Here is a 22329-nt window from a genome sequence, read left to right on the forward strand (position 1 = left end):
AAACACATCATAGGATGGAAATAAAAAAAAATACCTCCAAGATGTTAAAAAGTGTAAACACAGGCTCTTGCAGTAACCATATGGAGAACTACAGTGTGAAATTAAAAAGCTGGGGAAAGAAGTCTGATTGTAAAGTACAAGGAAAAGGGGAGTTGGTAAGTCTGTCATTTAACCTTCAGGATAAATGTCCTAAATAATGGGATAGTTAGGAATAATGTAAAGATGGCAAAGGAGACTTAACTACTCAAATAGAGTGGAAAATAGGGACAAAGGGACCTAGAAAGGAAAGCAGGAACTTTGAGTTCTCTTTAGATTCAAGTCAAAGAACGTCTCTAAAATTTGTAACAGGCATATGGGCTCTAAAAAAACCTCAGCAGTTAAACGCAGTCATTAAGTTCAGTGATCGTTTGATCACTGTTTAGTAAGTCATAAAAACCAAACCAGGAATCAAAAGCTAACATCAGATGGTAGTTTAACCAACGGAACAGAAAAGGGGATGTGGCACATTCTTCATTATCTCAAATCCTTAAATCATGATGTAATACGTGCACTTGTTCAGGGTTTCTGGGCTGTGGGTGCTGACCCCTCCCTTTCCCCAGTGTCAGAAAATGCAATCAGGGAGTTGCGAAGCGTTGCAAATTCACTGCACTCTTCCCTACTCTGCACACCCTTAGTCTTCAAGGTCAAGTAACTTCATCAACCTCTCAAAGCTCTCCCCAATTATATAGACTTACTGTCAATAATAATTCTTAAACTATTTTATAATAAATTGTGAAAATCTGACTTAAATGAGAAACTTAAGCCGAAGAAACTCTAAAAGGGCTCATGTAGTTCTGGGCACTGTATTTAGTGACACAACAGTGAAACAAATACATCATTATACAGATGAGCGGATGGAAGTCTGTACTGTTACTGGCTGTGACTATTTTTTAAGTAACTATTTGTAATGAAAATGAAGCATGGAACTATTTTTATGAGGGATAAAAACTTAAATGTTCAGTTAGGAATGCTGTTTTGTACTTGGCTGTTTCTCTAGTGTGGCATTACTTCTACCATGGACAAGTTCTGTGTGCACTGACTGCAGTCGCTGCTTGTCTTCTGGTTTCAACAGCAAATTGTTTCTTGTGCTGATTACTTTTGTGTTACGATACTAACACTGAAGTCACGCAGTAGGTACCACTTAAAAGCCACTTGTTAGAGATTAAAATAGCACTTTATTTTTAAAAACTCTAAAGTAAATTTACCAATGTCTTACATGTGCATGATAAAGGCTTAAATTAACTTGTATATATTGTAGCTAAATGTAACAGGCCTTATAAAGTTTAAATATCTTATCTTAAATCAGACAGTGAGAACTTTTAATTACATTGTGTATCCCGGAAGCTTGCTTATTACAAGTTCACTGATGTCTTTGTATTGATTAGGAACACAGAGTTTTCCCAGAAAATCATCCTCTTTGTCTGACATACTGTTTTCCAGGACACCAAGTTCAAGATCAGACACGTCAGATGGCAAGTAAGAGCTAACTGGAGTTACTGGCTGGCTTTTTCCTGCAGAGGTCTGCCCCTTTCCTACATTCAGACCAGTATCAGAGCTAATTTGTTTGCTTCTCAGTGTAGATACTTGTTCAATGTGCTGATCACCCCTGCTCTTTTCCTTACTGATCTGTTGGGCTTCCTGCTCTTCATCTACTAACGATTCCTCTATTTGAGCAAGGTTAAGTGAATCAACAGATTCACTAGTTCTCTTGGTGCTTTTTAAGTCATGGTTTCTCTTTAAAGACTGGACTGGAGATGAAGCTGAAGGAATGGGCAAAAGATCGGAAGTACTTTCAGCTCTTTGACTTATCTTTGAAATTCTGGACCTGGTGGATTCAGGCTCTGATTCTGACCAACCTCGTCTTGGGCTTTCAAGCCACAGACATTCAGGATTGTTGTCAAGAGCTTCTGATTCTTTGCCTGTACACTCAGCACTGGTGAAATCATCTGAATAAACTGTGTTCTCAGGACTAGCAATGAAGTCATCAGAGTATTTGAATTCAGAGCTGTTTTCAGCACTCCTGCTGGGGCTTGGTTTATGATTGCTCACAACAGACACATCATCATGCACCATGTTTTTTAATCCTTCCTCGTTACTTCCCTTTGCATTAGCATCTGATGGAAAAGCTGCTGAGAGAATGGTTTTTCCATACTTTTCCTTCTGAGCAGATTTTAATACAGATTCATCCACAAAGGGGGCTGTAGTTACTTGATATGGACATTCCTTGCTTACAATTTCATCATTCTTTCCTAGACTTTCAGTAGCCTGTTTCTGCAGGTCAGAGGACACATCTGTCATGGAAATGTACTCTCTGAGAGCACCGTTTTGTAAGGGAGTCTCAGTAGCTTTATGAAACTGATTATTCTGCTCAGAATTGTCTCTCTTGCTACAATGCCTGTAAGAATCCACATTCTGTTCTCCAGAGTTTCTGTGAAGCTTTCTTTTGGATAAAGGACTTTTCTTCAGCATCTCCATTTGCTTCTTCCTGTACTGCTCTCTCCTTTCATGAATTACCAGCTTATCAGGGTTGGTCTTCTGCAGCCGTAGCCTCAGTGTATTTGTTAGGCCATACAACAGTTTCCTTCTGGGTGGTCTGTTTTCTTTAGCTTTGCAGGGCCTTTCAAACTCTGTCTCTTCCTGGGCTACAGCTTTCTTACGTTCTTTCCCAGCCCAAGAAGGTCCTGGTGAGGTGGCCTCTTGTAAACCTTTCTTGAACTGAGGGCTGGCAGCTCCACTGTTCCCACCTGGCTCCACTGCTGCCTGCACAGGCTTCAGGGCAGAGTGGCTGGGGGGCTGTGCAGCCATGCCACCACCCCCCGGGGCCTGGTAGAGCCAGGCCAGATGAGGGTGGACAGCAGCAGGCACAGCGCTGTGGGTGACCACCGACAGCTCCGCCAGCAGGGCGCTAAGTAGCGGCAGCTGCCCCAGGGTGCTGTGGAGCTGTTGAGGGCTGGCGCGGTGCAGGAGCGAGGGCCCAGCGCTGGGGCGTGGGGGGCTCTGGCCCTCGTCTTTCTCCTGTGGTCTCCAGGCCTCGACACGCTGCCACTTCCCCGTGGCCGCTGCCGCTGGAGGCAGACGAGGCCCAGCAGGCTCAGGGCTGTAATACAGCACGGGAGGGCAGAAGATGTTGCCCCCCAGCTCCTCCCCGTCGTCCTCCTCCTCGCTCCCCGGCTCAGGGGGGGCGGCAGGCGGCTCGGCAGGCGGCGGGGCCGCGCGGGGGCCGGCGGGGGTCGGGGTGGGCGTCTCCTCACCAGCCTCCAGCCTGCTGAGGCGGTAGCCCAGGATCAGCTCCCCGACGGGCCGGCCCGCAGAGTCCCGCAGCAGGAAGCAGCCGCGGCGGCCGCAGGAGGCAGGCGCCCCGGGCCGCTGCAGCAGCTCCGCGGCAGCGAGGGCCAGGGGGACGCTGCAGCTGCCGAGGAGGCGCGGGGGCTGCGGGGCGGAGCCGGCGGGCAGCGCCAGCAGCAGGGCGCGGAGCGGCTGGCGGCGAAGCGCGGCCTGCAGCGAGCCCCGGCTCCAGCGGAACACGCAGCGCTTGCCGCGGCCGAAAGGGAAGACCCGGCCGGGCCGCAGGGGCGGCGCGGCGGCGGCGGGGCGCAGCAGGAGCGTGGGGAAGTCCAGCAGGCGCAGCGCCACGGCCGGGCGGAGCGCGGGGCCCGGCGCCGACACCCGCACCGCCTCCACCCGCAGCTCCAGCGCCAGCAGCGCCGCCATGGCCGCCCGCCCCGCCGGCCGCGCGGGGCTGCCGCTCTCTCGCGAGAGCGCGGTCTCACGGGGCCCGCAGCGCCGCGCCCTCGCAAAGGACCTTGGGAGTTGTAGTCCCCCCGGCAGCGCCCCGAGGCGGGCCGGGCTGGGCCGAGGCCTGCGTGCTGAGGGGTCTCTCCGCCGCGAGGGGCTGAGGTTTCAAAATGTGTGGTTCTGTCGTGATTACATTCTTCTAGTCCGTTGTAAGTGTCACCTCTTCGTATTTAACGTTCCCGTGATCCCTGAGTGCCTTGGAGACGCGTCGAGAAAATCCTGTTTTCTGTCCGGTCTTCCTGTGGGTGTGGAGAGCTCCAGGGCTCACCTCTTGCCTGGCGAGGGGCTGCCCTTCTTCTCGCTTTCACTGCGCTTCCATTGCGCCAGAGCCTCTTTGCCACAGGCACAGCAAACGCTTTCCGAGCCGGCAAGAAAACGGTTTTGTTCAATTAGAAAGTTGACTCCAAAACGATGTATCCTAAAGCAATCACGTCCAGTTAAAATTACACCCTCACCAGTTCCCACCAGGGAATGAACTAACACAAAGATGAATCCCCTCTCCCCTTGTTCTCTTTATTCCCTCCTTTTTTGCCCTTTCCTCTGCCGAATCAGAGTCATTTTTAGAAAAGCAGAAACGAGCAGGAAATGCTTAAAGAACCCAACACTTCACTGTTGGTCAGGTCCCTTGACCATTATTACTTCAAGGTTACCTTTCATTAGCTGTTACATCTGAGAAGACCTTTAAGGAGTTTGACCTCTGAATTGTGCCCAGGGCTTAAGAAGGAAATAATTAAGTCCTCTGTATCTTCACTGCCTTTACTCTGAGCGCATGAGTCGTAAGAGCTGCAAATCCTCTGCCATCGAGGGTGTTGCCATTGTACTGACATTGTTGCAGGCAAAACAAATGGCGGGTCCGTTTTGCTGCCACATTCCTCTCCTGCCATCAGTCATCTGCTTTCCTTGTGTTTACTTTTCCTCCAGCCCATTCCCACCCCAGGAGGGCCTGAGAGTTTAGTTGTCATTCTCCACAAAGGAAGATTGAAGAGAAGACCCCCTGATACACGGGAAGTGACAGACATATTTAACCGTGCTCAAATAGTTGGTCTCGAGATCCCACGGGAAGACAACGCATAGGCATTCTGCCCATTTTACATGGGCATAATGTGGCTATGACATTTAGTCCAAGATTTCTGTCCTCTTAATTTTGAAACTTCCAATCTATGTAGGCAAGAGACATGTCTTTGTGTGTGTTAACTGTGGCTGAAGTTAGGGAGTAAATTATGGTGGAGCCAGAGTGTTGTGTTAAGATGTTGAGCCTCTGCATTCCCAAGAGTTCAATGTGAATCTGCAATTTTTAGCTTCATGTCTCAAAAAATTGGCCCCATTCATGTCATTCTGCACAGACAATATAAATAAATATTACTGAATACTTGTGAAAACTCAGAGTGTTAATAAGCTTTGTAAGATCAGTCAGTGAGCTACTGAAAAAACAATTATTTAAATAGAAAGGGGTATAAATTTTATTTTTTTTTCCTGTTGGTGTGTTTTATTAAGTCAATCTTCTTGTCACAAGAGCACACTTCTCTTCCAAATAAATGGAAAACAACATTTTGTTGTTGAGTTTCAAGTTAGAAAAAGTAGTTTTTCTTTCCTAGTTCCTACTAACTACCATTTTAAGGAGACTTGTGATAACACTTCTTTAGACTGCATGTGTTGTAGGAATGATTTAGAAAACAGAGATGCCTCCGAGAGGCAGGGTTATGGGGCGAAGTTTCATTACCTGCTTCTGTCCCAAATACAGCAGGTACATATTGGGATCTGCATTGGTTGCATTTAACAATCCTTTTAAAATAGCTGTGATTCTTCTCAGAGCAATCTCTTCAGTCCTCCTTTCTTAGAACTAGGCTTCAGGTTGGTTTTGTTTGTTTGTTTGTTTGTTTTTGTTTTTGTTTTTGTTTTCCTGAAAGACTGAGGAGTCTTGCTGATTCAGTGAAGTCTTTCACTGACCTTATTTGTATGTTTGAAGTACTAACATTTAATTTCAAAACATTCTAAACCAAACAATCAGCAACTTTGGTTCAAATATATCTTTTGAAGTCTATGAAATGCCTTCTTTTGTCCTGAATTTCTGTAAAATTTCAGATGTATTGATATCTCTAGACAAGGAGAGTTCTCTGTGCAGTTATATACCTGTTTATGAATGTAGAAATATGACTTTAAAAAAAATCCCAAATAACCTGGAATTTGCTAGATCTACAATTAAATCTTCTTATTCTGGTGTTGTGCTGAAGATTGCATTTTTACAGATCAAGTGCTGCAGTAAAGAGCCATTGTTCACCTGCATATAAAATTGCTCTTCTCTGTGCAGAATCTCTAGGGTCATGCTTGGAATTAGTGCAAATATTTAGCTTAGTGGCACTCTGATTCAGAAGGAGGTCAGACAGTCTGCTGGAATATTCAGCTGCAACATAATAGCAGTTCTTAAAATACTCCAGCTTAAAATGCCACCCAGAGAAGACTTATTTAGTCTTTTCTCAGTTATCTGTTGAGTCAGCCACTTGCGAAAGGGCAATAAACAGGAAGAAATCCAAGAATAAGGATGGCAGCATTTGCAAACTCGCTGTTTTCATGAACTCTCTTTTTTCAGTTCAGAAAAAATGAAAAATTATAATATACAGAGCAAAGGATTTTCAGTTTTTGCAATACATTTAGGCTTATCTCTTGAATAATCTAGAAAAGGTTTTGAAAAGGAATAAAGTCAGATGAGAATGTTACATTCTTCAGACATTGCTGTTTGCATATGTTTCTGTATGTTGTGCAGAGCTTTGGGAGCTTGGCTCTTTCCTGTGTCCAAATTCTACTTCATGAGCCTTGATTTTGTGCTGACCCAGATCTAGTGAATGTAGGGAGCAGTCTAGGAACAGTTGCAATGGTGTTATTGGCACAGGCATGTTGACATCCATCAAAATGAAGGACACTGTGGTTTCTCCCCACTTCTCAGGGTGTACCCTCCTGTCCACAAAGTGTTCCATCAGCTGGGTGGTCAGAACAGCTGGTACAGAACTTACTCAGATCCTCCATTGTGTTACTACTCTAAAGAAGCTTGTTAACTCCTCTTACTTCAGCATGGTACCTCTCACATTTATTTTCATTCTCTACTGTCTTTAGCAGACTTTGGAAGTGTTAAAATAAACATTATTTACCTAGTTGTGTGACCCTTCTCCATTTGGCAAACACCAGTCTGTTTTAACAATTTCACTGCTGTCCTTAGTGTTTTACTTTCTCAGGGTGGTGAGAGTTAAGGCTTATGGCAGTTATGTCTGGAAAGTCAGCAGGGGTGGCATAAAAGATCGTTTTCTCATTACCTCAGGGGGCGAAAAATGGTTGGCCTCTAAGATACGTGTGAATTCGTGGCTTTCACAGCCAGCTTGGAAATACAACCCAGGCCAGCTTGCTTTCTGATTCCAAATTTCTTCAAGGATTAATGGGACTGCAGCAAAACATAGCTTCACCTTCTGTACTGAGCAGCCCTCATCATCTTTCTTGGATCTGGGGAAACTCAGTCCAAGCAGACACTTAAAGGAAACATGGGAAAATCTGGCAGATATTTGAGTGAGAATGACATTGTGAGAGCCAGCAGGAAGCAGGATGTCACAAATACAAGGAGCTTAGCCAACTGTATTGAACATGACAATAAGACATACCCACAAGGGTCACATTTGAGGTGATTTCCTTTATTTTTAAAGCTTCTTATTAAAGCCAATAGACATTTTTGCTTAAAACAAAACAATAGTGAAAGGGTCAAGCTCAGGATTCAGCCCATTGAATATTCTTTGCATGATGCCAAGCAACATGCAAAGCCAATTTCCTTAAATAACTGAGTGTCATTAGCACATGGAGGCTTTACCATCAGTATTGCCTTTTATTTTATAGAAACCATCCTGCACTCATTTGGTATTAATGGAAAACCCATGGGTTCACATACTATCATTTAGCATTAATCAATGTATCATTGTTTAAATTGTGTTACTCCCCGTCCAATAGCTGGGAAGCTCTTGGAAAGTTCTCAAAGGGATCAATTTATTTTCTTTGGCTTTGTGGTTGCAGCCTATACTTGTCATACACATATGTACTCAATGACAAAAGGACTCCAGGTGCTTAGACATCCAAAGAGGACAGCTTAATCACACAGCAGTGCAGTTGTGTGCATGTGTTTGAGAAGCAGAGACAATCTGTATCAAAAGTTTTCTTCAAGGTGTGGGGGTCCTTATTATTACTGCTGTAACTGTAGAGCAGGATAGGCCCTCAGCCCCTCTCAGGGTTTAGCATTCTCTCTGCAGGCAGTGATTTTTCAGACTTGCCACCTCCTAAAAAGCTACATTTGAAGCATTCCTCTAGCTCAAGCTGGGAGCCCCTGGGGGCAAATTACAGTTCAAATATCTGACAGAGCTTCTGAAAGCGAAAGCTCTTGTGAGCCTCAGGATGGTTTGTAAAGTCAATTCAATAGTTATATGAGATTTCATTAAAATAAAAATATAAAATGGAGATGTCTGCAAATATTTGAGTAGGAATTGGAGTTCATATTGTGTGCATTGTACCGTCACACTCATGACATTAATTGTTTAATCTGTCATAATTAGCATTGTAAAGTATGTTTTTTTCAGAGGTTTACAGTACAGCTGTTTTGTTCACCGCACTTTTTCAACCTCTGTTTCTCTTTTTCTTTTTAAAATAAAATTAAAATCAATTTGACTGCTTTGGAAGCTGTACTTTAGAGAGAGGAAAACAGAAAGAACCAAGCTGTTGTTATGCAGAGCTGGACCATATCCTCCTCATGAGGCTGAGTGACACTCAAGTGCCTAGTGGGAAAGGGGCAGAAATATTCCATCCTACTTAGTGAATGGAAGGTATGAAGCTGCTTGTGGAGGTCTCAAAAAGAGGAGAAAATTAGCACTGTTTTTTTGACGTGCCTTCTTGTTCTCCAAGGAGACATGGTGGCAATCCCATGGTTCAGTAAGGCAGACTGTGAGAGAGATGACTCTCTAATGAATATTTGTCCCTGGATTGCCTGGCAGTGGAATTTCCACTCTAAAGATGAGGTCCTCTTCTTGGCTAACAGCTTTTTTTGAGGGATCTCAACCATGCTATCTTTCTGATACATTTCAGCCCTTCAAGCTTCTGTCCTTACTGGTACTCTGCCGGGCAGCAGGCGTGGAATATTTCCCACTGGCATCGTGCTAATGTCCGTAACTTGCTGACTCTTAGTCACCACAGTGGTGGCTGTGATGTAAAACTGAAATGTATGGACAGGGCAAAATCCTGGCCTGTTATGTTGCTTTACCAATTAGGAAAAAAAAAAAAAAGAATAAGCTGTGTTTTAGGATGATAAATGTGGGAATCCAGACATCTAGCTTCAACTCCCTCTTGGCATAGGTTTCCCTGGGAAGATCTAATTTCACTGTGCCAGAGTTCCTCTTGTAAGATACAACCAGTGTTTCATAGACATGCTGAATGGATAAGTACTGATGGCAGGGAACAAATCTCTGAGATGCACAAAGCACAAAATATCCCTGCCAGGTTCATGGGCTCCTGTCCCAGTGAGTGATGGCAAGTGGCTATCAGGATTGTTTTGCTTGCCCCTGAAATGGAGTGCTGCAGCATGGTGTTGAGGCCACCAGCCCTTCACAGGCAGTGAAGAGTGACTGGAAGTGGGCAATTCCTTATTGCAAGACCAAACCAGATCCTTCCTGCATTTCAGGAGTGGGCACTATGGCACAAGGGGAGAGTCTATAAAAGGCCAGAACATCTGCGTAGCTCACTGTGTTGCCATGCAGGGCTCTTAGGCACTGAAAATGTGGCAGCCTGCCTGAGCTAATTATCTCCCCACCTCTTGAGAGGGCTCGTCCAGGCAGAGAGCTGTGCTGACACAGCTGTCTTGCTGCTGGTTCCTCTGCTGGCCCCGTCTAGGGGATCCCAGGGCTGCACTCCATATGCACTCCTGTAGAGCATAGCTATGCCTGCAGGAGATTTTCACAGGTAGTTGCAATGCTGGAAAAGTATTTAATTCACTGCTATGCAAATAGCCCTGTGGGCTACAGCTAGGGAAGAAAATAAGCTTGTTTCTCCTGTGTTATACCATCTGTGTGGGCAGAAAGGCAGAGTGCTGTCTGTTGTAAGCCCCTGACACAAGGTCAAATGAGAGCTGTGCCCATGCAGAGGCCTGGTTGGCCAAACTCCCCCTTTGTCTAACTCCCCTGACCTTCTCTGAGCTAATTCAGGAGTGCCTTTGGTCCAGCAAGTTCAGCTAAGGCAGCTGTGATTGCCCTAACACAAAGTTTCCTGATTTTGCTGGTATGTATTTTAAGCTTATTGCTATTTCAGTGCAGTTTCATACATTTCCTATTTGAACAGTTCCTGTCGGAAGCATGTATTGTTTGGGAAGACATGGCATTAATTAAAGTGTGAATTATTTGTTGTGTGGGTACCATGGAAGAAATAGATGGGAACTATTCCAAATGGTCTTTAATGAGTTCAGTCATCCAGAATCCTGATTTCCATCTCATAAATAATAAACTGCCCTCAATATGCTAATTAAAATTTGCCTTTAAATTGCTTATTTTAATTTTGCAGGGGAAATAATGAAGAAAAAAAAATCCTGAAAATTCAAGCCTGCCCTCTTTCTGTCGCAGGGCACTCAGAGTTTGCAGTGCCTTGTCCTCATGCCCATGCTTAGTCCTGAGAGAGAAAGCATGGGACTAGGCTGGTAATGTTTTCATGTCCAGAAGAGTGAAATTTGAAATGAAAGTATAAATGAAATCTTTGCTGCTTAAAGGAAGGGTCCTTAATATAACTTTGTGAAGTGGGCTCTTTGCCGTGTCCTTTTGATGGGGTCTCCAGTCTCAATTTCCACTGCTGATGATTTGCTGTTCAGGCCAATGGAGGCCAGAAGTGTTGCTCTGACAAACAGACCTAGCCTCTGGCAAGGTAATAGTGTGTGCTCAGCAGTGACCCATGTGCTTCATCAAATGCAACATCAACAGTGTTTTAGACAAGTCTCATCTAGTCTTACAGTAGCAGGTGATGGTTTTTCAAAAGCCTTCTCATATTTGTGGATGCTTGTATGAGGCATGAATGTACCAGTAACTGGACTAATGATTTACTGCTCTCCTAACTATAAATAGAAATATTTCTGCTCCAGGCAGGCAAATAATTTCACTCAGAGAGTTTGATACCTATTTAACAGTTAGCCATGAGCTATTCTGTTCTGAAAAAACTTTTTCATTCTTTTTTATCCCCTCAGGATTCTATCTTCACTAAACACATATCATGACTTTACATGGACCTGTGGTCTCTGGGCTGTCTGTAAGTCCAGACTAAACAGTAGCACATAGCATAGCAAAAATACTGCAAGAAAAGAAAAATAAGTGTATTTATGACATGTATTAGCTGATCACACATCATTCAGATTTGTTAAGGCTTGATACTGACTAACTAGACAGGAATAGAAGGTTTGGATGGTCCCGCAGGCACATCTTACTGGAAACACAGTCTCAGAAATTTAATTTTGAGAGACAAACTACTGAAAAAACCCAAACAGGTTACTCTATTTCCTACCCTGGAAGGAATGGCAGCTTTTTGAAAACATTAATATCCTTGGTCAGGAATCACAAATATTAGTTCTCAGTTCCTTCAAGGGATAAAAAGAGATAAAAATAGAAGCCACTCTGAAATCTCCCAGAGGTTAACAAATGCGTTCATTCATTTCTTTATAATGACATCTTTCAAGAAGGCCTTAGCACTTGAAATTGTCAGAGGAGGATTCCTTCCCCCCAACATTTTCTCACTTCTGTTGAAAGCTATCTGTATCATTGCAAGCAGGCAGGGGGTAAAATACTTTCTGAAAACTCAGCTGTGCTTTTGTAGGCTAATCTTAAACAGGAACAAGTCTAATTCTCCTGAGTACACTGTGATCTGGAATGGTGTGAGAGCATCTGGCTGGGTATGGGGACAGCCCACATTAGAGGGGTTGGCTGTGTGCAGTTCTCAGCAAGGGATGAGCAAAGTGCTACTCCTGCACTTCAAATCTGTGTGTGAGAAACACATGCTGCACAAAACAGATGTCAGCTTTGTAGCAGCTTTCATTTCACTCTCTAATCCTCTAATTTGTATGTCTTCCCAGTTTGTTCATCTCCACTCTAAGGCCTGCAGTCATCCCGCTTAGCAGAGGCAACCTAGTCACATTTGCCCTCTGCTGCAGAGAGGGAGAGAGGCTCTTCCAGGGGTGTCAGATCTTAGGATTAACTGAGTCCCTCTCCAAGGAGTGTCTCTTTGTCTGTCAATTGTACAGGAACCAAGGCTTGTTCAGTTGGCTTGGTCAAACGTCCACAATTGAGAGGGGTGATCTTGATCTCTACACTTCAGTCATTGGTAAGGTTGGCAGGCAAACAGAATGGTCAGTTGCTTTATTTTTCTTACACTAATTTTAAGAGTCTTTTTCATAATCAGAGTGTAAAGCAAAAACCAGCACGTTCCTTACATTGACACCGGCAGTTAGAGCTGGAACCTGAAATGGTATCTTTATTGCAGGTGGAGCTTGTCTGACCAACTGCAGACTGATCGTAGAGATGAATAGAAATGAACCCCAAGAGTCACTCTTTCCCTCCTCACACTATGAATGGACCTAGAGCAAATAGCTCAGGGGTAGTGTTGCACATCTAGGGAAATGTAGATAAATTGTACCCACAACAGCTGCAGAGCTCCCCCTGTGGCAGTAGTGCCAGAGGAAGGGATGGACCACAGCGGTGAACTAGAGCTGCAGGACTGAAGGGCACCACCTGGGTCGTCGAGTGAGTCACTGCAGGTGCACAGTCGTGTGCGCTGTAGCTCATCTCACCCTGGGGTGCTGTACATTTCCAGGCTTCTCACAACAGACTCCAAGTCTGCCCTAGAAGACCAAGTGCCACAATAATTGTGCCACAGGAGGAGAACAGGAAAGATCAAGGGCATTTCTAAGTCCTCCTGGCTAGCAGGAGATTCGCTGGGTGACATTTGCAGATGCTTCCAGACCACACACAAGGCTGCAGAGGAAGACAAACAAAAAAAAGCAGTCTCTGATGAGCTAAGCTGAAAGAGGATTGCTTCCCTGTTCCAAGCCTGGTGATAAGCTCAACCCTGAGCATGTGAACAAGTGCAGGCAGCTGATGGATGATAATACCTTGAGGAGCACTGGTGAACCCTGTGGCTCTCAGTGACCATGTTTACACCCTCAACTGACTCAGCATTGAAGTAAAATACTCTATCTTAAATTCCTGTGAAAAAAAGATCTAGGGCATCAGGAAAAAGTGTATAATTCAAGAAAAATGTCAGCCCTGCAAGTATAACCTTAATTATTAAATTAAGTCAAATTTTACTCCTATATTTTCCCATGTACACAAGATCTTCAGTGGGGGTGGGTATTTTTTTTTTCTTTTATAAACAAAGTCTCTGCTTTGTAATGTATTGCTGTTTGGAACAGTCTCTCATAAAAGACAGATTGTTAATAAGACAATCTATAAAAGACAGATTGTTAAACAATGTGCAGTGATCTTATCTGATCTGCAAGATGGAGGATATATCATCAATATGATTTGTAGCAAGATATTTGTATAGATGTGCTGAAGAGTTTTGGAATCCCTTCTGATATCACACAAGCAAATAGGAGTAAGTATTAGCTTAAATGAGTAAGACTATCAGATTAGCAGCTCCATGAATAAGCATTTTTTTTTTTCCACGTACTTAAAACCAGCTAAGAAAAAATGCTGATTGTGATTTTCTCTCACTGAGATACTGGGTCACACAGGAACCAGTAACTATGTACAGAGAGTTTCACATGTTGTTCATGGGGTTGCTTGTGACTCCATAACTCCATCACTCCAAAGGCTGTTCTTGGCCCCAAAGAAAGAAGCTGCCATTCTGACATTGTTAGTAGACAAGAGGTAGTGGTCTGCAAACCAGCAATGTTGTCACAAACAAAATTAATTGGTTCCTCTGCTGGTATTCTCAAAAGGAGCTACTAAACGAATGCACATTGCCAGCGCTGTTCAGGATACCAAGCTAAATTATCAAAATAGACCTTCCTGGCCAAAAATATCTGTATGTCACGGAGAGGTAATCCTTTGTGTCAGTGTCAAGATACATATTAGGATAATTTAGGGACCATGTGCAACTCATGGTGTCAATTAGTCTACGCATACTGTGGAAAATAATGTACTCTAGCTTCTGAAGTAGTAATTCTGGCCACTTTTACATATTCTGCATTTGCTTGAAGAAATTAAATGGTGCTGTACTGTATATAATAAAGGGGTTCTCTTCTTCAACAGTACTTACAGTCATAACCTAGCAAGAGCACTAAGGAAGCTGGAAAATGAACTTAGCCTAGACAACCAAGAGCTTTCCTTTATATTGTGTCCGTGGTTGCACCTTCTGGAGTCCTGATGCTGTAAGGGAATGTGTGAAGGCTAGAGATAATGTAAAGCTCCAGATCTGGAACTGAAATTTCCCCAGTGTGAGAAGTGTTGGTGTTGGTTATGCTCCATGTCTAGATGCTTTTTAAGTTGCAAAAGATTTCCACATCTAGTATAACACCCTGTAAAAAAAAAGAGCATGCACTGACTTGTTAAAATTCCTTTCAGTTTCTTAGGATTTTTCCCCTTTATTAGTTAGGAATGGTAGAGATTGGTGGAGCTTTGTAAAGGACCTTTTCAGCAAGGGTGAAACTTATTAATCATGCCGCAAATCCTGCCTGCTGGCTGCTGGGGTGCCTCTCTGCTGGTGTACAGGCCTGTCAGAGCCCTGGGGGAGCTGTGTGCACACGTGGGTACCTGGTGTGTGGGTTATCTTGCAGGGATGGAGAACAGCTGAGAGATCAAAGAGTGAAAAGCAACAAAGTTCTGCCAAGTGCAAGAAATAAATGAGCAGAAGGATCCCCAAAACTATTCAATTTTGCTGCCACTTTCTTTGTTACGTCTTTGGACAAGTGTGATATTCAGGTTAACCACATTATTCTTTTTTATTGTCCTTGAATGTATTTGTATCTATGCATTTATCCTTAGATTTTGTCATCTCATCAGCTTCCAAGAGCGGGACGCCAAACCAGACATTTCTACTCAAAGCTGTAGTCTCCAAGTAGGACAAGTAGTTTGGTTTCTTCCTTAAAAGTTCAAAATGTCCTTCCTTGTTTCCAGGGTTCTCCATGAGTTGTTATTCTGGTTAAATTCAAGAGCGTGGTTCCGGAGTCTTTGCTTCATGAGGGAGATGAGGCTTGTTCCTTTGAGAGCTTACTCCTGACCTGAATGAAAAAGAAACTGAAACAAGGGCAGGGTGAGGCTGGGGAAGCTTTGCTCACTGATGTAGCTCATTAGAGGACTTTGCTGCCTTGCTACTAAGCATTTTGGTTCTGCCAAGTTTCTTGATGAGAGCTACAGGAGTAACAATGGAAAAGTAGGTCAGGAGAAGATCTTGTAAATCTACTCAAAGGTCCAAGAGCACAGTTTGTGTAGAAGAAGAAGAAAAGGAAGAAAGGACAAAAAACAAATGGGAAGATTTTGGGGTGAAGAGAAGGAGAGGAAGGCCAGAAGTTCAGCTAGGGCTTTGTGTGTGAGCCATGATGTGTCATTATACACCTGCTCACAGATTGCTTTCTTGTAGTGTCTGAACAATTCTTCAGTGTCTTCAGCAGATGTTTCATTAATGCTTCTGAATTTCTTTCCTGCACTTGCTGTGAGCAGTGAGGCCAGCCTGTCTGCCTGCCTGCCGGGATTTGTCTCTGCACTGGATGAGCAGTGTGCTGGCTTGCTGTATACACATGGCAAGTGTGTAGCTGCACCCCTACTGAGACCCCGGGAAAAGCAACTGCAGAAACACAAGAGCTTTTGCAAGATGGACGGTTTCCTTTCAACTGTGGTAGGCATGTGATTTCTTTAAAGGGAAAAAAAAAAATCAATAGAGGGATTTTTTAGGTTGGAAAAAACACCCTCCCCAGTGTTGTCTTTGGGAGTGAACTTTCAAAACACATCTTGGTTTGGGCAATACGCACTGCTTATCCAGCAGACACACAGCATACACCTCAACTTTTTGTTCAGCTGAACTTTTTGCCATGCTGGCAAGATTTCTTACAAATAGCTGGTGTCATGATTTTGTTTGTTTGTTTGTTTTTGTTTTGTTTTGTTGTTGAGGCCTAAGATGCTAGGAGGTTTCTGTAACACACAGTTTAACCCTTGACATACTGAACTGTAATCTGATTTTAAGCAAAAACTGACTGTGGCTCTTCCAGCACATCCATAATTCTGGCTAGCTTCCTGCAAATACTGTATACATCTACATTATATATGTATTTCTTCTGCTTTGTATTGGAACCCTTGTTGGCTGATGAGGTTTTTGCTGTTAATTTTTTTAGAGTGCTTTTAACTTGTTTTTCCTTTCTGTTTTCCTAGCAGTTAGAATACAAGTTTAAAAAAGCATGTTAGTGTGATATACCATTTCAGCTGAAGTAAAAGCCCTCTAGTATGTGCATTTGCTCAGAGAAAGTGGGGAGAGGGGAACAGGATTTACTCTTACCAGTGTCATCCTTTCATGTGGAAATTTCCCCTTAAATATTATTTTGCATTTGGGACAGCTTCCCTTGGATTGGGCACTTTCTGCATTTGGTGGTACAAGCCAGCACATTTCCCCACCTTCAGTCAAACTGAGTGCAGCTCTGCCTGCTGGTTTTCCCCTATCAATAATTATTATATAGGTTGATAGGCAATTAACATTTTATAAAGGCCATTTAAACAAAACGGGCTAATGCCTTCCTTGCATCTGTCTGTTTTTTCATCTCTCTTCTGCAAATTCTCTCATTTTGCTTCTGAAAGCTGGAAACCTCTGCCAAGAAAACACCAACAGGAGACCCTTCATTATCATCATAACACAGAGTTTTGAAGGAATGCTCTCAACTTAGACACATTTCTCCCTGAAATGTGTTATCTCCTAGTGTTACGGGGGTCAACATGAAACTTGCTGAGGGTTCAGGGAGATATATTTTTCCTTGTTTTCCACTTTTACTTCTTTCTTCTGACAGTTTTTTCTCACTACCTAGCCTCAAGCTTTCCCTACAGCCCGTCACTGAGCTCTGTGTCCTTGTACAATGAGGGCACAGGCCAATTTTGAAGACAGAGGTGCAGAACTCCTGTATGTGTGCAGGAGTCACAGGTGTACAGCAGTAAAGTTTTGAAATTAGGGTTGGGTTTTTTTTGTTTTTGGTTTTAGTTTAAATGAAAATCTTGGTGGTTAATTTTTAGACAACCTTGTATTTATCTGGAAAACAGGTCCAATGCAGGCAGGGGTAGTTCTTGCCCACAAATACCCTCCTCCTGCAGCTACATGCTGCAGCGTAACCTGGAGGCCTCTGTAAAGGCACAGATATTCCAGGGAAGGAGCAGGGAGGGTTTACGTTGTGGCATAAGTAGCTCACTGGGTGTGGTAGTGATGGATAGGAACTATTTATATTTTAGGCAGTGACCACAGAAGTCCACTGTGGAGCAGTCTGGGACGACTGTCTGAACTTATTTCTGCACTGGAAGAGTTCCCGGGGAGTAGCACATCATGAGTGGCCTCACACAATTAGCAGAAGTGACCAGCCTTGTGGGAATTTTCCTGCATATTCTTACTACTATGAGTGACAAAATGTGTATTTAGTGTCCTGAGAGAATATTCTCTGCTCAGGTGGAAGTTTGAAACACTAAACTTTTTTCCTTGGCCTTTGTCTGGACTTATAGCATGGCTGTGAAGGTGCTGTATGCTGTTTTCAGATGTCTGGAGATATCTGATGCACCTGCCAGGTGCCTTTTATTTCTGTTCAGGTGCCCTTGGTATTGAACTGTTTACATGCTGTTGTTTGGTTGTCCCTCAGTGTTTCCCTGGGCACTGGTGGTACCTCAACTGAGTCACAGGTTGGTAACAACTGTCACTGATCTGCCCCATTATGTGCTGCTGTATGCTGGCAGAAAGAAGTCCAGTAAGTGAAATGCAGTATATAATCAGCAGTTTGCAATGAAGGATTTAATTAATTTATCGCTTGGCATTTTATGCTTGATTTTTGCATGCTTTTCAAAGAAAATGTAACACTTCCTGAGCTACATCAGACTCTTTTCCATCTTTGTTGTTTCGTGTCTTGTCCTCACACCATCTTTCAGTGGCTAGCATTCCCCAAATGTTTTCTAAGGGAGCTCTATAATATTTTCATTATAAGAAGTATTTAATAATAGAAACAGTTTTACATGGTTTGCTCCTTGTAGTATATATTAACTTAATGTTCCTTATGAATCACAAGATTGTCTTTTGCAGGGAGCTCAGTTTGGGTTTTTAGTTAAAGGAAACCCTGAATGTCCCTTATCCTTCTCCCTCCCCTTTGTAATTGTGATTATGCTTAATTTCTAGGTCATTTTCAACCAAAATTATGTCACAGGCCAGTGAGGAGTTAAGATTTAGAACTGATAAACCAGTTACTATTTTGGGGATAGAAATATTTGGAATGTTACAAAGCAGTTGTCACAGTCTTTTAACCCCTCTAAGCTGGGAGTTACTTAGGTAGGGAGAGAATCTGAGTCTTTTTAATTTTTTTCTTCATAAATCAGATGATGCATGTATATGGATTGCTTACTGATAAGACTCAACTATATGAGCAGAATAACAATGATCTTACTGTGTTCTCACAGGAATATATCTTAAAGATTTCCTATATACCTGAATTCTGTCCCTCATGCCATTGCTTTGTCTTTTACTTACATTTTATTCTGAATTGATTACATCTAAATTTTCCCATGGGGCTATAGAACTGAATTTACTTTTATTCTCCTATCTGTAAAGCTTGTTGTTTAATTTTTTTCTTTTGCTGTTGTGTTTTGTGGTTTTTGTTGTTGTTTTTTAAGATTTGCTGATTGCAATCTTACTACCTGTTCAGATTTTTACAAATTATGTTACTCTAATTTGAAGCCTAGAAATAGAAATCCAATAAGTCAACCTCAGAAATGTTTGATTTCTTGTTCTTCTATTCTGCTCATCTCAGGATTGTGTGTTGTAGTAGATGATACTCTTTCAGCTTTTGTAGAAAATACTACATTAAAAAGACAACGAAGTAGAATATTTGCATTTATGCAGTAGCTCTCCTTAGTGACTGCAAATTTGCTGAGATGCTGCGTCTATTGTCATTTTCTAAATAAGAAAACTGCTGTCTTGGTGGAAACCAGGACTTTTAGAAGTTAGATTTTCAAACAAACCTCCTAAGAAGTTTAGAGGCATGAGTCTCATTCAAAGGCAGATTTACATCAGCCAGTGATTCCTCTTGTATGGGGGGATAGCTGTTACCAGAGGGAAAAGCAAATCCACTTTGTATGTGTCTCCAAGTGAATTTTGCTTGTGGGCAAATCTGGCTATCTGCAGCAGAAATGTGATATTCTTCAGTGCTTCAAGCTGTCCCGAATTCTCACTTCAGGATTAAGTTGTGCATAAACACTTGTCTGGATGAAAAAGCTTTTCTTCACAACACGTTTTCCCGATGCTGCAGTCCCAGCAGCATTGTCCCCAGCAGAGTGTGTCCCACGTGTTTCACACAACGGCGTTGCTATATTAACCATGTGCTGTGGGATGCCACGGAGCTGCTCTTCGCCTTTCAGTCCCACGCTCCTCCATCTTCTGGTGTATAGCACAGAAACCCTGTGCTTTGCTGCAGCTCAACTGAATTACTCTTGTGTCACCCAGGCCCCATAATGCTGTAAAGGCTGGTTAACATATATATGAAAGCCATGGCTCACCACTGCACTTTCTGTGGCACGTGCTCTTGTCAAAGGCTTTCATCACACAAAACCATTAAAAAGTCATGCCTGCTACAGAAAAGATCCAGAAACAGGGCTAACAAGCAAAGAAATCAAGAAGCAGTCCCTCTTGGGTTTCAGATGGGGAGGGGAATAGCTTGATTTAGTCGCCTTTTGTTTTCTATGCCCCTCAGGGCACAGTGCTAAAGCAGTTAATGCCCCACTGGGCTCACACTGAAGGCGTCTTGCTGCCAAACACCTGCAATCAGTAGCTGGTCATTTGGCTGGAAGTCAAAGGCAGGACACGTGTGATGCTGAAACTGCACCACGCAGTTCTTTTCACTCTGCTGAGCTGCAGGAGGGGCACCCGATTGGTGCCTTGGGGTACACCATAAGCTATAGGGTCTATGTTTGTCTTATGGGTGGTCAATAGTTATGTACAGAGAGTCTCTGTGGAAAGTATCACGTCCTCCAGGATCCGAGATAGTGTAGTACATCCCATTGTAAAAATGGATTGATGACAACCATGCTGCTAAAGCACACTGTAGGGCAATTTGCAATATGTTGCTCGTATTGTTCGCTTGAGCAATTATTATAATCAGTTCGCCTGTAAATGTGCTTTCTGTTGTTATATCATTAATCTTAGCAATGTCAACATGCTCCCTGTATGCAGCTCCGTTACACGACCTTTCAGGGTAAGAGGGTGGAACACATCTCATATAAGGAAGTGTTCACAACCCAAGCTTTACTGATGCCGGAGGAGAACAGCAAGTCCTATGGACAGACCCTGGCTGCAGGGAGGCACCTGCTTCTCTGCAGGGGGAAATGAGGAGGTGTGTAATCTGTGACTGCCCAACTGCTACCGTGTGGGGGGGATTTTCTGCCAGAGGTGGGAGTGCTAGTAGTAAAAGGCCACATCCCTGAGCAGCGGTGGTGTCTGTGGGGTGGTATGGGCAGAGCAGCTGCAGGAGCATGCGGGAGGTGCTGTTTTCCTCCTATATTTAGCAGCATTACTCCCAGTTAGTACTTGTGGAAGTGAGAGAGAAGAAAAACAATGTTTTCAAGGTTTTGTGCTTTTCAGAGTGCTCTAAATGTGAAGTGGTTGTTTCGAGTCTATTAGCTGCTTACACATAAAATAAAAGAAATGCAGACGAGCAACCTCAGACTGTTCTCTCTGCACAGAGGTCTGCTTACAGGACTCAGACTGGATACAGAGTCTTTACAATCAGCTAAAATGTAAACATAAGCTTTTTTCCTCTCACAACTCTCAATACAGCAATAAAGTGGGTATTTCTGTTTTCACTGAAGTAGGAAAAACCTGATTCTTCTACCTCCAGATAAAACAGGTCAGTCATTTCTAGTGGGCTTATCATCAAGAAGGTTTCTATGTAAAAATGGCTATTAGTTACTGTATCCAAGGTTTCTAAGTAGATTTGGTGATATCTATGTATCTGGCCCTTTAAACAAAAACTACGTGCTGCTGAGGGATTTAACACATTGCTGAGCAGATGTGTTTGGCTAATAGTGCTAAGAAAAGGGACTGAATTGCTATCCAAAGCACAGCAGGGCTGCTTTGCTCCCAGTGCCTTAGCCCACCCTGCAGAAAACAGTCTTTTATCAGCTGTGCTTCAGCAGCCTCCGCTGAACTGCGCAGACTCTTGCATTGCACCTCCAGATTGGGGCTTATCTGCAAGTGCCTGCTGGATGATGACCGAGGTAGTTTCAGCTGCATCTTACATCAGCTGCAGTAGGGGTAACCCCTGGATATTTTGGGGCTTCCTTTATGCCTTTGTGGCTATTCTTTCTTACAGCAGCTCAGAGGGGGTTGCCCAACTTCGTTCATGCTATGTGCTATGTTGGCCCTAATGGTAGGTGATAACTCCTGTGGTAGCCATGGAGGATCATTTTGGGCAAGAACATTTGCATACTGTGAGAATGGACTGCAGACAGACCTCTGGGCACAATGCTGCCCTCTTTCCTACTTTTGCCTCTGCCTCTAAGATGTTAAGGATTTTTCTTGGAGTATCTACATAATATTTCCAATATATGTGAGGTACATTTGACTTCCAAAAAAGGTCACAATAGGTCACCCATTCTACATGGACTTTGTTGAGAATCGCTATCCAAAAGCTGACTCTAGTCACAGCTTTTGAGAGATTTACACTGGCTTGGGACAAGTGTCAGAAGCCCAAAGAGCAACAAACTCCAACTGTGGCACAGATTTTTGCTCTGAGGCCACTCAGGTCTGACGCACATACTCTGGTGTCTTTCTTGTGTTTACTGCATCTGAGCTGTTAATCTCACAGTCATCCGCCCCAGTCTATGGTCATAGTTTATCACCTGCAAGTAACTGGTGATGAAGTAAAAAGTTAAAAAGAGACCTGCAACCATGTCAGGTGCTAGTGTTGGTGTTTCAGTGTGAACTGCCCTTTGCTGCTGGTTTACTCTGCAGGCCAGGTGCTTGTCTGCCTGCTGTCACCAGCTGGGGTGAGGGGTGTATGGCAGAGGACAGGGTTGAGGCAGTTTGCCCGGTTTGGGAAGACCCTGTCCTGTAGCTCAGACCTTGTCATTAGTCTCAGCATAGTTTCTATCCACACACTCTCTTCTATATATAACACACATGCAGAAATCCATTAAGAAGTGTAGCAAATTAACTTAACCCCTTGAGGACTCTCCACAAAGAAGTTTTGGTTAACCTTCCAGCAGGCCAGTCACTTAGCATTATCAT

The 22329-nt window shown here is 43.4% G+C and overlaps 1 protein-coding gene and 1 long non-coding RNA gene across 4 annotated transcripts in view; one reads left to right on the forward strand and one right to left on the reverse strand.

The window, feature by feature from the left end:
* LOC127382934 (uncharacterized) overlaps positions 1–22329 on the forward strand; it is a 128943-nt gene that overhangs the window by 53426 nt on the left and 53188 nt on the right. The window lies entirely within an intron of this gene.
* MAP10 (microtubule associated protein 10) lies at positions 1201–3763 on the reverse strand. Its single transcript, XM_051615092.1, has one exon. It carries the CDS (start codon positions 3748–3750, stop codon positions 1363–1365), a length of 2388 nt encoding a protein of 795 aa, XP_051471052.1. The 5' UTR covers positions 3751–3763; the 3' UTR covers positions 1201–1362.

This window comes from Apus apus, chromosome 3 (genome assembly GCF_020740795.1).
Source record: "Apus apus isolate bApuApu2 chromosome 3, bApuApu2.pri.cur, whole genome shotgun sequence".
In the NCBI taxonomy this organism is placed as follows: Eukaryota; Metazoa; Chordata; class Aves; order Apodiformes; family Apodidae; genus Apus; species Apus apus.